This window comes from Apostichopus japonicus, chromosome 13 (assembly GCF_037975245.1).
Source record: "Apostichopus japonicus isolate 1M-3 chromosome 13, ASM3797524v1, whole genome shotgun sequence".
Lineage (NCBI taxonomy): Eukaryota > Metazoa > Echinodermata > Holothuroidea > Aspidochirotida > Stichopodidae > Apostichopus > Apostichopus japonicus.
The window spans coordinates 14,048,043-14,065,856 of record NC_092573.1 but is presented as its reverse complement, the minus strand read 5'-3'; the positions used below and the strand labels follow the sequence as shown (position 1 = coordinate 14,065,856).

Here is a 17,814-nt window from a genome sequence, read left to right as displayed (position 1 = left end):
CGCCTTACAGATGCTTTGGAAAAAACACCTTACAGCCAGGGGACATGGTGCCAGAAGGATGCGTAAAGCCATTCAGAGAGTCCGCTCCCTTTCCAGATCATCTACTTTGGCAGTGAAGAACAAAAAGGGACGAGATTGCAACAACAAGCTCCCCCTAGTTGTTACTTTCCACCCAAATCTTCCTCCTTTTCAGCAAATCACCTCTAACAACCACAACATTCTCCTCACTTTAGATAGACTCCAACGAGCCGTCCCTGAAAACCCATCATCGCCTACAGACGACCACGCAACCTACGAGACCTTGTGCGTGCAGCTGTTCCACCTCTAACTTCTAACCCTACACCCATTCAGCATGGTACTTTCAAATGTGATCGTACTTCGAGATGCATCATCTGCAGCCACCACATTGTTGAATCCAATTCCGTCACCAGCCACAGCATGCAACTCACACACAAGACTAAGGGTCACATCACTTGCACAACCACTAATGTCATATATCTGATCTCTTGTAGAGTTTTCGGCATCCAGTATGATGGTGAAACCAAAACCACCCTCAAGAAGCGATTCTATGGTCACAGATCCACAGTAAACACCATGAAGACTGAGAACCCAGTTGGAGAACACTTTAACCTTCCCAAGCATACCATTAATAACATGTCCCTACAGGGGATTGAATCCTTAGGTAGCCGTCCTGACGAATCAGCACAGAGAGGCTGTGGATGCAATGCCTGAGCACCATTCAACCCCTTGGGCTCAACATTCAGGAAGGACATGACTACTTTTCTTCTGACCCCCTTCCTTCTCCCCTTGTTCCCCCCCCCCTCATCACTCCTCTTCTCATAGCTCTCTTCCACCCTTTTTTCTCCACACCTTTCTGTCTTTGTCCTTCTCCAGTTTATTTCCCTACCCCCCCCCCTTCCCTTTGTCCCTCCACTGTTCATCTCCCACCTCTTCTCTTCCGTTGTTGGTTTCTTTCTTTCTTCTCTCCATCCCTTGTCTACTTGTCCCCTTACATCTATCTCCTTGTGTTCACCATGCTCATTAACTGTCTGTATTTTGTGCGTGTTTTGTCCCTTCTGTTACTGTTACTTGTCATTTAGCCTTTGAAGAAGATTCTGCTAGGATCGAAACGTCAGGCCAACTTACTTTTTCACATTCTCCTACACAGGCTCTTTAGTGGATAAGCGGTTTGCTAACAGTTCTATTTTATTTTTAAATCCTATGTTATATATGACGTTCCTTTTAAACATCTAGGTTGTAGCATTAACGTTGATTTCCCTGGTCATCGCAATTGCATTCCGATGTATAGGGAATAGGTAGATGTCATTGGGTGGTAAGAATCAATCCAATGGAGAATACAGCTTATGCATCTTCCTTCTAACGTTAAGCTTATTCACAAGTAATCAAAAAACCTTTGTAGTACTCCAATTTGGCTACATTTGGAATAAACAATAAAAAAAAGACAGACTATGTCCTTGTATCAATAAACATATATAATATTCTTTCTATTGTCAATATAGTCATTTTCTATTGTAAGTAGCTTATCAAATACTATAAAACTGCAATTTTACCTTATTTTCCCATGTATTTTTTTTTTTGAGACAATTTCACCAAAAACATGCTGTGCAATATACTTCAGGCAAAAACAATCTAACAATATCATTCAAAGGAGCGCACGTTAATTTCAAATCTCAGAAGTTAAACTAAAACGGTCAATAAACTCGCACGAAAGAATATTAATGATTTTTTTTTAAACCAGTAGCTTTTTTAGTTGATTGTAGTAAATGGAAATTCAATTCAATATTTAGATCCTATAACCAATTTGTTCCTTGTTTTGACTATACTGTGTACCGTTAGTCTGCAGGTTGGATTCTTAATAACAAAAGCAATACCGATAAGTTTGAAAATTCGAGATTTGTGAATTGCATGATTAATACTCGTAAACCCCCAAGAAAAGTGTCTTTTATAGAAATTAATGGAAACATTCATTAGTTGTTATTTAAAATACGCTTATATTTCTTGGATATAAAAAACATAAAGAAAGGTTATATTTTACAAGAGCCGGTGACCGATAAACGTAACTAATTATAAAGCTGTCTTGAAAGAAACCCGAGAGAAAAGAACACCTGCACGGCACCCTCGGTAAAACACGACGAACGTATCTGATAAAAAGCAGTATATCACATCTTTGTTTTAGTCATATCTGAGTAAAACTAGAACCCTCTCTTTGTTAGGCTTAAAAGGAATGTCTGGTAGCTCTAAGAATTTACCTTAAAAATCGATAAATTATTAGCGACATAACCCACAAAGCGCGTTTGTATTAAGCTTAATTTCTTCCTTAATTGTTGGTGAAATTTCTTGTAAATTAGATATGTTTTTAAAAACTCCTTAAACCGCCATATATGTAGTAGATCAGTGGTTTCGTGGTCTTTGTGTAACACAAGATAATTTTGAACAGCAGACTCTTCGTTGTTTACATTGCGATGTTCAGCTACGATGCAAAGAATGTTCGCATGTAGGCTGCTCTAACGTTTACAATCGGACAGTTCTGCGAAGCCTAAGCTTCTCAGTACTACGTTCTGCCCTGACATCGATTCCGCCAAGTTATTTCGGTGTTCCGAATACTTTTTAAGTTTCCTTTTACTGTAAAGTTGATCCGTGAATTTTATCTCAGCGATTTCAAAGAACAGTTTATGTACTGTGGTTTGAGTGCGATAGTGTAGTATGTGCAACGCTACGTACGTATACCAACTGGGCATGGTATAGTAGGCTGTATACGTTCGCGATATGAACGTATTGATAATAGGCAATCACCTGTGCGTGTACACACGAGAGTGTATTTGCTGCGGAAATAGGAGTGCTAACTTCAACTATTTGAAAACCAGATTTCTACAAGAAGAAAATGTCGAATGGGGACAATTTTCAAATGGTTAGAAAGAAAAAAATAAGAACTACAATGATAATGTATCAAAATTTCCACCAGACAATTCCTTTAAATCAACCTGTTGCGTTTAAATACCAAAACTTGATAATAACAGATTCTACTTTCCCTCCATTAAAACAAGGAACTATAGTGGTTTATATAAATGCCGTCAAGTGGCTATTCATGCACCAATAGTCTGCTGATAATAGATTCAGTTTACTATTACTACTAAAGATGGCCAATTGAAAGTTTTGCCTCCTCTTTAGCTTCTTCAGCTTTAGGCAAATGTTGTTGACCAAAGGCTAGTTTAATGTTCATAGCTACAATAGAAAGTAACACCTCTTATGCGGTCGTAGGTCATATCCAAATGTGACTGACACTTAGCAAGCTATAAAAAAAATATTTTTAAAAACCCGTTTCACAACATATATCATTATAGACTAACCCTATGCAATACAATGGACTATATCCATTCCAACTAGATATGGTAAAACAAGGTGGCTATGGTTTACTGGTAGTCCACCATTTTGGTTTGTCTTTATTCACAAGTAGCGTAGGTAGAACCCTCTTTATCTTCTACAATCGTCATGACCTTCATGTTGATGTCTTCTGCTTCCCCCGATGCCCTTTCTTCTACCACCACACGCCTGGAGTACTCATGCTAAAATGGAAGAAGAAAAAATATTGTGATTAACTTTAAATAGCAAACATTAACAATGATGCCATTTAGGGATTTGCAGGTTTCATCTACGAATTTTGGTCTTATGCCATTACTTTGACCAAAGACGGTACGAAGTCATCGCAATGTCCTATTTACCACCAACCAAGTTTGAAGTGCAAGACCTTTACAGTTTAAGAGCAGTTTGCTATACAGTTTCTTTGTTAACTTTGAAACTCAACTGATCTTGGAAATGTAATACAATGTAGATATTAAAAGTATGATAACTTAGACGAAATCAGTGGGGTTTTTTAAAATAAAAACCCAAAGTTCTGGGTTTAATGACCTCTGACGGTTGACCCTAAAACGTCAACGGCAAAGGTCAATCAAAACTTGCAGTCCACTGTTCTCATGGTTAAAGAGAAGTTTGCAACACAATTTGAAGTCTGCAGTTTTCCAACATAACAAGAAACATTTTTGTAAGTTTTGTGAAAGCTAAAGATAGCTTAATGAACTTCAATCTGACCAGACGTCCCGATTTCCGGGGACAGTCCCCATATTTCATGCGTCGTCCCCGGATTAAGAGTGTCCACGGAATTGCCCCGCATTTATGTGTCTTCCCTGGAATATCTATGAAGTTTTTTGAAATACCATGAATAATTTCAAGTTTCCTTGATTGGCCTCCTCAGCTTGAACTTAGGCTGAGCTGTGACTGTTTACAACTAGGCTACATACATACATTTCATGCATGACTCACAGATAAAGCTAGGCAACCCAGACCGCTGAATAATTTCATAGCCTGTAATTAACATTGGAGCAATTTTGGAAACCTAGACAACCAAAATACTGAGTGACCATCAAAATGCCTTTTTTCAAAGTACAGTGTATGTACACTAACCCTTGATGTCCACATGTCCCCGGATCTCCTGGAAAAAAAAACTATGGTCACCTTATTCTATCTCTGAACTTTTGACTGAATGACGTCATTTAACAAGGAGGCTCAGTAGGCCTTACAGAGGCATACGCACACCAGATCTGATGCCGTTCATGAAACATCCTTTCGTCCAAATTTGGTCAAATCATTGTGGGAGACATTTGTGGAGAAGCAAAGTGGGGGCAGTGGGAAGGGGTTGGTATTGGTTGAACTGGGGAAAAGAGTTTGTTTGCAAACCGATGCAAATCTAATTTCTTGCCTCGACGATCTGAATGGAGCGGAGCTGAAGAGGTGGACCTTGTCACCTACACCCACTCGCTCGCGCCATCAACAGTCAGAGATCCAAACAGTGAATGAATCATGCATGTTTAGTGCACAGGAAACCGCCAATTGCCCGAAATTGAAGTTGGGCGGATGGAAAGCTCTTGGTGTTTATACAAGCTTAAAACGAAACAACCCGATCATAGGTTTTGTTACATGTAGCAGAAATAATCAAGAATATTCCTTGTGCTGTGCCTGTTAATAGTATGCCACGTACACTCATATAATGTATACGCAGCTTCGTACACTATATGTCCTGTAATATAAATTATACATATATGCTTATAAATTAACTGTTATCATATATTAAAACCATGAATGGTCAAAGAACGATAAACTAAACGATGAACTGATATATATATATATATATATATATATATATATATATATATATATATATATATATATATATATATATATATATATATATATATATATATATTTATATATATATATATATATATAAACAAGCGAATATTTTTAACAACGACATACTGCTATATTTCGGAGTGGTCACCACTCCATCGTCAGGTAATTGTGGACAATTGCCTGACGATGGAGTGGTGACCACTCCGAAATATAGCAGTATGTCGTTGTTAAAAATATTCGCTTGCTTATCTTTTATAGCCTATTATCAGTATGGACCACTACTATTTATATATATATATATATATATATATATAGAAAAAAATCCACTTCACGACCGGTTTCGTCCTTTTGGGACTCATCAGGCGAAGGTAGGAATCGAACCCCCGAATCTTGTGTCACGAACCGAAGTCCGTACCACTCGACCACAGTGATTCTACTGGTGTGAATGCGTATAGTTATACAAAGCTAATTTTAATGATGACGATATTGACGATATTAAACCTTGGCAAAAGTTAAGGTGCATATGACACACACAGAAGACAAGACATTTAGCAATTTCCATCGTCAAGTGCCGTTGACTTCTGTTTCAGCATATGTTGTCACCCCTAAAAATTTGGACATCCCTTCCCTGCAGAAAGATGGAGATGGCCACCCATGAATTAGGGCAAAGCACTAAAGACAGGCGTATGTAACTGTTTGTAGAATCCTGCAAGTTTGCATTACAGTCTATATGTACATTTTAACATTAAACAATCTTCTGTGTTTCGAAAGTGACAGAAGAGGAACTTAGAATAATCGCTTTGCATGCGTGTTGCAAAGTCGCCAAAAGTTGCTCAGCGTGTAATCGGTGCTCAATTACGATCGTTAGAGTAGTTGTATCATGAAAGGGTCTGCAATAAATTGAAACAAATCATGCACGATCCAACACACTCTTTGTTTGAGCACTGCAATTACAACCGCTCTGGACTGCGGTTATGCCCACCACGTGCACTTATGGGCCGCTACAGATACTCATTTGTGCCTAATTCTATCCATATATTTAAGTCACAAGTGAGAAGATTTCTTATTTGTAGGACTTGCTGTATATATGTTTGTATTACTGTATGTGTATCGCAGTATATTGATACTTATACTATTGCTTTTCTTTTTTCTTTTCTTTTTTCGTTTAAGACCTGTGTATGGCGAATTTCCAATTGTCGACAATATATTCAAATAAAAAAAAATAAAAAAAAGAGAATGAAGGACAGAGGATCAATGTCAGTTTCCGCCGGTGTTAAAGCACTCATTGACATCCGACTTGAAAGTATTGATTCATTCGATACATACATGATGGTGGCTGGATATATATACATATCTGTTGGCAGCCTATGACCATATGAACTTACACTTGTGATATGCCATGAAATGCCATGAACTTACTTGATATGCCATGAAATGCAGTTAAACAAAGATTTGTCTTCAGACAGGTCCAACATATTCCACAATATTGATAGCATAATTTGTTATTACACAGTGAGGAGATTTTCATCGATATGTCAAGGTCAGCACCACAAGCTTCATTTTTCAGTGAAAGATACCAATTTTGGGGGGGTATCACATTTTTGCTTGTTCAAATTGAAACCAAGTGGTAATCCTGTTGGGGAATTGTTACGTAATCATACGTACAGGTGCACTCAAAACTTGCACCACAAGATAAAGAAAAGAATACCTAACTGTAAGAGCAGTTGTTTAAATTGCCATTTGTTTGAAAGAAAGTGAAAAATAAAGTAGTTTGCGGATCAGAAATTTACTGTGGTCTATTCTGTTATTGTGATTTGCATTTTTGTTATCGCTGTTTAAATAAAGGATCAAGTGAAGCAAAAAGTGACCAATTTTAGAGAATAGTAAGTGCTAGAAATTGGGGAAACATAGAACATACAATGCAGTAGTCTTTTTGCTAAACTGTATTTAGCACAGGTTATTCTTAAACTTTTTGGTAAAATATTTCATAAATATTGGGTAAATATGAATTTGCCCATAGTTTAGCAACTTAGATATTGCCACATTTTGAAGAATACTGTTACTCAAAAGTTTAGGAAAAACCTGTACTAAACACTCTTTAGCAAAAAAGTTACATTCTTCAATGTTAGGCACTTTTTGCTACATCGGTCTTAGCGTGTATATGACAAGCCAATGTGGCTCAATACTGAAATTAAGACGGTTTCCGGTGGTAGACCTCATCTATCGATCGATGGAGCTCGATTAACAAACGAAACGCCTGGCTTATACATTGATACTTCATGGTTATTCCTAATAAATATCAATTAAGTTGTTAAATCAACCGATAATCGATGTTTCTCGATCGATTATCCTGGTAATAGAAATAATCTGGCCTATCAATTGATATCTAACACAACAAATTAATTCAGTCACGTGCCCACAATATTTAAAGGTGGGAGCTGTTAGCGGGGAATGCAAATGTTCCCCCGACTTAGGTAGGAGGAGCGTGAACCTTTATGGACGGGTTGCTATAGGCGAATGATGCGTGTAGTGGTGTGGTTGATGAATGCAAGTCCCCTGCAGGGGAAGTCTGGGGATCCTTCCCCTGGCTATACAGTAGGTCTAAACACAAGGTTTTGCTATAATAAGTACTATTGGATTTGGAAAAACAATCTCCATGCTGCGACTGATAATGGACAATGGACGAATATACATAACAAATATATATATATATATAGATCTATATATATATATATATATATATATATATATATATAATATATATATATATATATATATATATAATCGCACAGCAAAATGAGCTGTCAGTCTTACATATCACCAGTTTTGATAATAAAATAAGTTCCTATTTTTACGTTCAGAGGAAATTCCATCTTACCTTTGGGGTTCCGATTGGGGTGATATAGTTAACGTCGGAAGAAGGCTCGGGGTTGGGGGGTGAATTGGTGGACGTGTCGATTTGGGTGACATAGCCAACGTTGGAAGAAGGGTCGGGGTTGGTGGGTGTATTGGTACACGGAGTCGTCTTCCCACGCTTAGCGAAGTAGTAGGCCAAATATGCAAACAAGAGTATGAAGGCAAACAGGAGAAGGGATAATGCCACATCGACTACTAACATCCAAGAAGGGAAACTTTCTAATTCTAAACGGAAAATGGAAGAAAACATTTCTGTATAATTATAAAAAAAAATGAAAATTGAATTGAAAAATTCAAAATAATTATTAAAATTATAAAAATATTTTTTAAACATTAACAAAAAATTGGCACTCTAACAAAGAAGAAAAGGAAACATTTGCTGTGCAATTTCTTCTTTTCACATAAGAATTCGAAAATCGAGCATAAGCAATGGAGTCCGCGCAAAAGTTTGTTGTGATTGGTCTAACGAGTTGTTAAACAATTCGATATTGTATTTAATAACTTTGCCCAAGATAAGAACTGGGTACGGAAACTGAACATCTCCTCCACTATTCAAACCAAATACCTTTACGTCGAAATTAAAACATGGTGATATATAACATATATAGCATTTATAGCATATACAAATATATATATATATATATATATATATATATATATATCAATATGTCAGGATATAGTGTTATCGTGTAAGATTTTGTCAATACTAAATTCAATATGGTATAAATCTTCTTTCTTATCCCCAGAACATTCAGAAGACAAGGGGACGCGGCTGCACGTAGACTTACCTTTACAGATGACCCCGAGGTCATTGTCATGCTTCCAGGAAAGCATTGTCCCGTATTCCAGGTCTATGACATTGCCCTCCCTTTTACTTCTGTCACAGTCAAGGATTGACTCTGCCCCCTCGGGACACATAAGGTTCCATTCCGGTGAGCTGAGGGGTCCAAGATGCTCTGTGGATTTAATCGATTCTGCTGGACCGTGAAATCCTAGTTGTCTGCAGACCACCGTGGTTGTAGCGTCAACAAATTCGATTGTGGAAATAGTCCCCCACTCATCCTCTAAGAAAACTTCTACGTGTCCCTCGCGAGGATTATCTGACATGATGCGAATATCTATACGAATGTAGGAGGCATAGTACATGTTAGCATTACAGGACTATATTTAATACTGCATTACTTATCATATGCAATTTAATGATTGGTCATTAGGCTACTAGCCAGATTCAGTACACGAGTACGTACTCGAAGTTGCACTCGAACCCTTTTTGTGTACGCGTAAACAACTACTCATCTTTTATAGCATACACAATAGTGTAGGCCTATTAATAAATAGTCTTTCTTGTTATGGCCTCGTAATAACATCGATTTGCTCTATGTAAAATCATAATCACACATCTTACAGAACCCCTTTAAAGTAACACTGGCTGAGATAAGTATTTCCATTTTCATAAATCAATCCATGGGCGATGCCATTCGTTTCAGAATGGACATCAACATGCTAAGAAAAAGTATACATGCATATACGCATACGCAAGGCCTATGGGCTTTATGATTAAGTTTTGCTTGAAAGCAAATACACAAAGAACATGTAAGCCAGTATGTTTTCACCTTTGAGTATCCAACGTATACGGTTGGCGCAGCATAGCAGCGGAAGGGAAAATGTTGTAGGAACAGTGGAAATGTGAAGAGGATAAAAAGAGAGGAAAGTGGAGCCACTTTAAGTTAAAAGATGCATACACTACATGTTAGAAATTGGTCCCTAGAAAACTTCTACGTGTCCCTCGCGAGGATTAGCTGACATGATGCGAATATCTATACGAATTTAGAAGGCATAGAACATGTTAACATTACAGGAATGTATTAAATACTGCACTACTTATCATATACAATTTAATGATTGGTCATTGCTGCGAGCCAGACTCGAACACAATTTTTTTGGACAAGTATAGTGTCGTTTTGGATTCCAATTAAGATTGAACTGGATCCAGCTATCTGCTTTTATTTCATTCTGATTTGACAATACTACAATTGGCATTATGCATCTGTACACATTATTATATGAAACATTTGTCACTCCCTTCACATATTTAACTCTTTTATCAGAAATCTAGGCTGGAATTTGTCGCTCATCTGGGCATTTATTATTTTTTAAAACTCTTCTGTTTTACCTAGTTAATTTAGTTCATTTGTTCTTGCGGTAACTGCAAAGTTGCATGATAAATTTTGACTTCCTGAATGATGAAAACTGTATGAATGAATAAGTTAACTTTCTTTCAGTTTCAGTTTGCACTCCTACATATCATAAACACCACATACACACAACTACACTGTGAAGCAAAGTTGTAGATAACCGACAATCAATGTGCTATGCAGCCCATTTTATAGCCCTGTGCTATGGAGACGCAATTTAACTGCAGTTTTTAAGGGAGGAAACGGTGCGACGTTTTTTGACGTTCGAACGGTAAAATCACGTCATTAGAATTCAGTTAAAGAACAACTCCCTCTCATGTCAACGTCTCCTATTGATATCAGATCAATGTTGACTAATTTTGTACTTACTTTATAAACTCATCCCGTGTAATTAAGAATGAGTACCAAAACAGCTTAGTGTGTACGTTTTTTTAGAAAAGTCACCCAGGAAAGAACCTGGGCACCATAACCAAACAACTGAACGACTGATCCGCTCTCAGCCCAGTCCCCTTGCATCGGGATTGTGACTGTTACAAGTGATCTGTTTATCATGCTTAAGTAATAGATGTAGTGCACGTGTAGGTACTAATTGTTGAAAGCCAAGTCAAATATACATTCAGATTTTGTGTGTTGAAGATAACAGTGAACACTGTCACTTTACATGCAGCCCAAACGAGAACAGTTTTCGAGCAAAAAATACACCCTTTCATATCAAATGCAATATTTCTAACAGCCTACCTTATAAGTTAAACACGTTAGGTTCATAATCAAGCACCGAAATCACATAACGGGTATCTAATCAAGAAAATTTGGGTAACAACATTACTATGAATATGCAAATAATTATGAATATGCAGTGCCCGATGTGTGTTAGTTTATTTGCACATTTATCGATTCATATATCCACGGTTAATTAAAAGTGCATTCTCACTTTTATTCTACGACCAAGGGTGAATGTAAGTCAGGGTTCTGCCGCTGCCGGTCGGCGCCGGTCGGGCCCGACCAGCACGCTGAATTACCGACCGCCACAATCTGCCTGAGTGACTTTTCCGACCGGCACTTATTTTCGATAGGAACTCCAAAAAACAGCTCCATAGCCGGAGGGTCGAACGTACAGAAACAATCTGTTTGAGACTAGGGGAAATCCAGTTCATAACTGTTCAAAATATCCAACACATCACAGTGTCATACTTAGTAAAAATTACCGGAGTTCCGCATTCCAGACCAATGACTGTTTTCCGTTTCCAACTCCCGATCGTACTTTTGATAGTTTCATTTGTATCTATTTTTATCGCGCGAGACACAGGCACTATCCAGCTAGCTAGTACACATACGGCCGTTAACCTTCGTAGCGGGTGAATTTACATCATATTGCATTAGGCACGAGTGACAAGGGCTGGAAAACCTTGCGAACCGTCCGAACCAGGTTCGCGGGAAATCCGCGATGCTCGCGGGAAATCCAGCCCGGCTGGCGAAAAAAGAAATCGGACAAAAACAAAAATAGAAAAAAAACGGGACGAAAAACTAAAAAAAAAAACACAAAGGACAAATAAGTGCATCTATAAAAAAAAAAAAGTAAAATTTCACAAGAAAAGTTTCAGAAACAAAAGGAAAATGTTCAGAGAGCGTGCTCGCAATTTTAGTCACAATACCAACGAGTAATGATGTGTCCCCAACCCACTTACAATGGCTATTTCGCAAGCTTCAGGGTATACGTGTCACACGGACACCCACGGCCCAGCGCGGGAAGGTTGCTGTAATAAATCAGCCTCGCGGGAAATGTTTTGAACAATATTGCCATTCCACGTTCTTTCATATTTGTATTGTATGTTGGTTAGTAAACGTTTTCTTTCGTATGAATTTGACTTCAGTTCAGTGTTCCCACTAAGGTGCGGGATTCCCTTCAACTGACTCAGTAATCCCGCAAAGAAAACATTTGTCTGCTGGAAATCCCCGCATCGTTTTTTGCATTCGCGATGAGTTTATACTCAATGTACAACTTATTCACTTGACCGTATAGAGAAAAAAAACTGAAAATTAATTGTGTACCAATTGTGTACGGAAAGGTGGTAGGCTACACCTTTCAAATTTTACGAAAGATCGAGCAAAGCACTTTCGGAAAATTCACGCGGGCCAAACTTGCATATCGTGCTAAATGCAACTAATGTCATGTAAACAAGGCTCTAGTGCATCCATTTATGAATATACCGTAAGACCACATCTGATGTTAAGCGGGGGGGGGGGGGGGAAAGAAAGTATTTTCTAGCATTTCCAAAAATACCGAAAAAATAATATCCTACCATAGTTAAGTGTATAGCAAATAGCCTTACCACCTCGGCGGTTATAACGGATCTCACGTAACTACAAAATCACAACTAATTGTATTTTGCGGAGTTTCCGTTTTCTACAAGAACATGGAAACAATATTTAGCATTGAGTTAATCATGCCAAGTGGCCTAAAACATGTGATTACAAGGGTAACTTTCATAAAGATGGCCATAGCAAGGGACCTTGATATCGTGCTATGCGTGTATGGTATGGACTGTGCCTCGTGTTTCATGGGGTGTGCATGCGGAGGAGTCAGTTGGCTTGAGGTGTGTTTTACTTACCTAAATGTAACGGGGATATTTTACCTACTTTTCTTGAACGTCTAAGATATCATTTCGCATAACTTTACCGATCCTTTACTGACTGACCTAATTAATTCTAGAGTGGAACGAAAAAAGTTTACTCCATGAAAAGTTCCCTGGCAACGTGCCAAAAAATGTTAACAAACAGGTGTTAGACAGGGGATGAGCTCACAGTTGTTTGGCAAGGTACCTGGGAAAATTCGCAGCACATGTACCGTGGTAGTTGGGTAGGGTTAAACACTGCTATAATAAACACTTGATGCTATTCTTAGGGTTGTGATAGAAGGTCCTCCCCTGGATAAATTCCCTGTCAGAAGGGCAGTGCAACTCTGGGCTAGGAAGAAGAATCGAAGACTCACACACTGCGTCTGCTGAGTGGTCAGAGTCGGCAGTCACGGCTGTAATTATGTGATATCCTTTCAATGGACCGATTTCATAGGCCCGATGTTGAATAAATGAGAGAGAATACATAATTCATTATGATTCGTCTTTATTTGGGAGTGGACTCTCACTCACTGTCCATCTAAAATTATCATCTCAGCCTGAATGATTTATTTAATAGGCACCACCGGCTGGTCTGTACTCTGGTGATCCAGATATTTGTCCTAACTTTTTTCATTAATTATGAAAAATTCCAGATATGAGATCTCATTTCAAAGCTGTCTACATGTGGCTCAGAATACTCGGGAAGGGCCGTTTCTGGGGGGTTTCTAAAACCCAAAATTTTCGTGTACGCTCCGCGCCAACCGATGGTGGCGCTCCGCTTAGATAGTCCTGCCGGCACTCAATCCACCCTGGGCAGAACCCTGGTAAGTATACAGTATCTTAGTACTTTTACTTATTATAACGTCCTGTGATTGTATAGAGCGGGAAGTGAGGGTACACACATGCTTAATAACATTTTCCTGTTATTTTAGAAGTAAAAAGCTGCTGCACAATACAAACGTCGTGCCGCAGTAATGTTACGTCAAACTTTCACCTTTAATTGACAGTTGCTAGCTCAGCTGAATGGCGTCTGCTTAGCTAGAGCGATCGTGCGATTCTGCAGATATTCTGTCACTTTTTGACACCCTGTTCGAATGACTCACATTTCCTCATTTTGCATTTGATTTGACTGGAATTTCGTCAGTGGTCTGTGTGAGTTAATTTTCATACATAATTTGAAGGCCATTTGAGGTCACGAGAGGCCATTTTCAGAAACCGTAACAAATGCTACTCCTAGAGCGTTTGTCCAAATTTGTTGAAATGTGGATATAATGTTTGAAGGTGATGAACCAAAGTTGTTCAGGAAAAAGATTTTTATCGTCCTGTGAGGGCCCAAAACATGGCCGCCTTCTGTAAAGAGTTCAGTTACGTATAAGTGTAGGCCAAATATCATATTCAATGATCATGAATTTCTTTACCAAGTGTTTAGTGTTCATGACCAGTATGCGTTTTGGTGTGAGTAGCAACCTGTCTTCCATCCTAATTTTCCCGTCATTTTCGGAAATAATTCCACCCGTGGGAGACTTGATGAAGTTAAATCTTTACTTGTTAGTCTAGCTTGCTATGTAGTTCGATGTCATTCCCTCCAAAAAGTACTACTTGGCAGATTTGAAATATTAACTTTTCAATAGTTTGTGTGTGGAATACGACATGTGAGAATGGTCTATAGTTGGAGCCGGTTCCGATATCTGCTCTTTAAAGAGGTTATGAAATGGAAAGATTTTCTTTATCATCGTATTCTGTACACTCGTACGGTAGCTTTCCAATGACACACAATTTGTGTCAAACGAGGCTTGCATCCTCGAGGAATAAACGATCAAAAATTCGAGGGTAATAAAAACTTTCTAAAAATTGTTGATTTTACGGTAATGCGGCGTGACGTCAGTCGAGGAACTCAGCTCACTCCCGAGACGCTATGTTTACATTCTTAAACGTCTGAGAACACACAACATTACACTGTTGCAGTGCTCCGTAGTAATTGAGATTTGGTGTTTGGAGTTTTGTTTTTACGTAAATTTATCTCGTAACTGTTAAATATGCCGAGCCGATATGTGTTATCAGGTTGCTCCACCACAAGTAAAGACGGATTTCTACTGCAAGCTTTTCCAAAAGATGACAGAAATTGAAGAATTTGAACACGACTCGCTCAAAACACTACACATACACAACGTTACGAGTGCCTGTAGGCCTATACCAGGGAGTTGTTCCATAACAACTCCCTGCCTATACTGTTGCCAAATTACTTGCTATGACCATAGCCTAGGCCTACTTGATACAGCAAATGACGATTTTTTTTTTTGATTACCTTATATTTTGCACAAAACTTAAAGCCAGTTGGTTTTAGAACAATCAATACTCGATCAATACTCAATACTGCGATCTGATGGTCTTAATAACGGTGGTTTTGTTTATGCTCAACCGACCAGTTTCGGTTCAGGGTCGTCCAACCGTTCTGCTCGGGGACTTCGATCGGCAGCGACGCGTCTCGGCCATCGGGATAGTTTTACAATTCTTCTGCAAGGGGCTCAATTGATAGGGAAACACCGATATTATGTTCATCAAACTCGAAAACTATTTCCTCCTCTTCTTCCTCGAGAAAATAATTTTCGTCAAAGTTTACGAATGTCCTGAAAGGTGAAGTCCTATTTCCTCGGAATCGGAAGATCCGGGAGAAGACATTTTCAATTGATGAGAAGAGTGTTGTGGTTACATGTAGTAAACTGTGTAACGCCGTATCGGTCAACAGCGGGGAGTCGGCTTTGGCTGAAATGGTTCCTTTGATGACGTCAGATGAACTGCGGTGGGCAGCTTTGCTTTTTTTTACGAGTGGCAGCTCGAGAGGTCTCTAGGGAATACTTTGACAGCGAATTTCTGCCGTTTGAAGCCGTATTTACGGAAAGTTGTGCATGGGTGGTGTTGTAGTAATGTAGATAAACCATTCCAAGACATGAACAATTTTCATTTCATAACCTCTTTAACGTTTTTCTGTGGTACGTCGATTATAAACAAGTTGCAGGTGTTTCTATTAATGTATGGGTGCAACTTTCGTGAGCAATTTGGGGTTAGCACAATTCAAACGTGAGATTCACAACATTTTAGTAGATTTAGCAGAGAAATATTTGTTTTACGTTTTCGTTTTATTATTGCATAAATGAAAACTAAGAAGTGCATAGACTGTTGGCCCTTTTTTCCCCTTTTTTTGGCAATGAGGTAAGTTTATCCCTAGTAATACGTACGACGATCTATATATTGCATAAATAAGTTCGTGACAGTGTCTCACTATTAAGGAATTTAAAGGAAAAATTCACCGAAATATGACAATATCAGGAATTATTTCTGGGACTAACAAGTGGGCGGGTTCGCATATCAGTAATCAAGGCGAGGTAACAACCGTTTTAATCAGTCCATTTTGGGAAATTGTCACCCGATTTCAGAATATGCAGTGTCGCAATTCGGGGAAATTTATTTCTGAAATGTGGAAACACTGGTTATTGATCGCACCTGCAATGCAATGATCACATGTCGCACATTCGTCACTCCCTTGTGGAACAATGGTTGTCCATCGAGGAAATCAGATGGTACGCAACATATATCTAAACCATATAAGGCATCATCGTGGTTACACCATTGTCAAGTATAGTGCAGTGCGATATTGTCTTTTTTTATCATAACCACGTTTCTACAGCGCTTGCTAAGATACAGTACTGTGTTATACTGTACAACCCCTCCGAAAACCTTTTTCAATCATGTTAGCGTTTTAGAGAACTTATCGATTTTATCGGAGGTCATGGGTCATCTGAAGTCAACAGGACAATACAGCGAACAACTTCTACCTTCCGTATCTGAAGAATGGAAACATGTAAGTTACCCATTCTGAGTTGGACAAACCCCTTGATATTACATAAGGCCAAAGTCATTTGACGCCAACTGACTCAAATGTGAAACCGTTGCGACCACCATAGCTAAGAAAATTTCTCAACCCCAGTCTCCTTGCATCGAGACTGTGACTGTGTGGTCATCGTCACTGAGGTGTATCACGATTACCCTACAAGGGGAAAACAATGCTACACATGAACTTATCCAAAAGGAGCAAAATGACAACATAAACACACTCGCTGGTATTTATTCCAGTTCTACAAATTATATACAAAAGGGAAAAGCGAAAAAAGTGCCAACTTACCTCCGTCCATAACTTGAGCTTGGCAAACGAAAACAGTAATAAGAGATATACCAATGAGCCTATAAGAAAACATGGCTAACATCGATTTAGAAACTGAAGTAAAAGTCATTACGTCCACCATATTCATTGAAAAGCAGACTACAAGCAGGTCAACTATATCTGAACTGGTATAATCATTAATGAAATGGTGTAGCCGTCTTGATCAGTAGGCTTATCGCTTTTGACTTCAACTGGGAGGATATTAAGGTTGTCGCTTCACGTCTATCAAAGTTTGCATTGATGGGTGAATTATACTGCAGTTGTGTAGTAAGCTACTCTCTTCCATGTGATGTGTCACTGCAACACATACGGCAGCAGGATGTATCACGACTAGGCACTAAACATAGCAGTACCGGAAACTCCTGTTGCATTTAGCCAATGGGTCGAAGTTCAACATTCAATTGTGGCACAAAGTGAAACTGAACTTCCAAGAAATTGTTCTATTTCTATGTCCGCTGTATAATGGTTAATTTCGTGAACGTTTCGTTAAGACTAAACACAGTTTACACTATCCGAAACTGGATTACACATCGTAGACATGACGTTACATTTGACTTGTTTCACTTGTTTCGATCTGCCAGGATAGCAACCTCCTTATTCTGGGGTTGAATTACTGGACAAAAGAAAGACGTAAATTTCGGATATCAATCAACAGATGTTCAAG

The 17,814-nt window shown here is 38.6% G+C and overlaps 1 protein-coding gene across 1 annotated transcript; it reads right to left on the bottom strand.

Annotated features, from left to right (window-relative positions):
* Positions 1–1,472: 1,472 nt before the first annotated feature.
* Positions 1,473–17,454, bottom strand: LOC139978584 (uncharacterized). Its single transcript, XM_071988926.1, has 4 exons — positions 17,112–17,454; positions 8,910–9,239; positions 8,084–8,346; positions 1,473–3,584 (listed from the first exon to the last, which is right to left on the bottom strand). Exons 1-4 carry the CDS (start codon positions 17,236–17,238, stop codon positions 3,462–3,464), a joined length of 843 nt encoding a protein of 280 aa, XP_071845027.1. The 5' UTR covers positions 17,239–17,454; the 3' UTR covers positions 1,473–3,461.
* Positions 17,455–17,814: the final 360 nt, after the last annotated feature.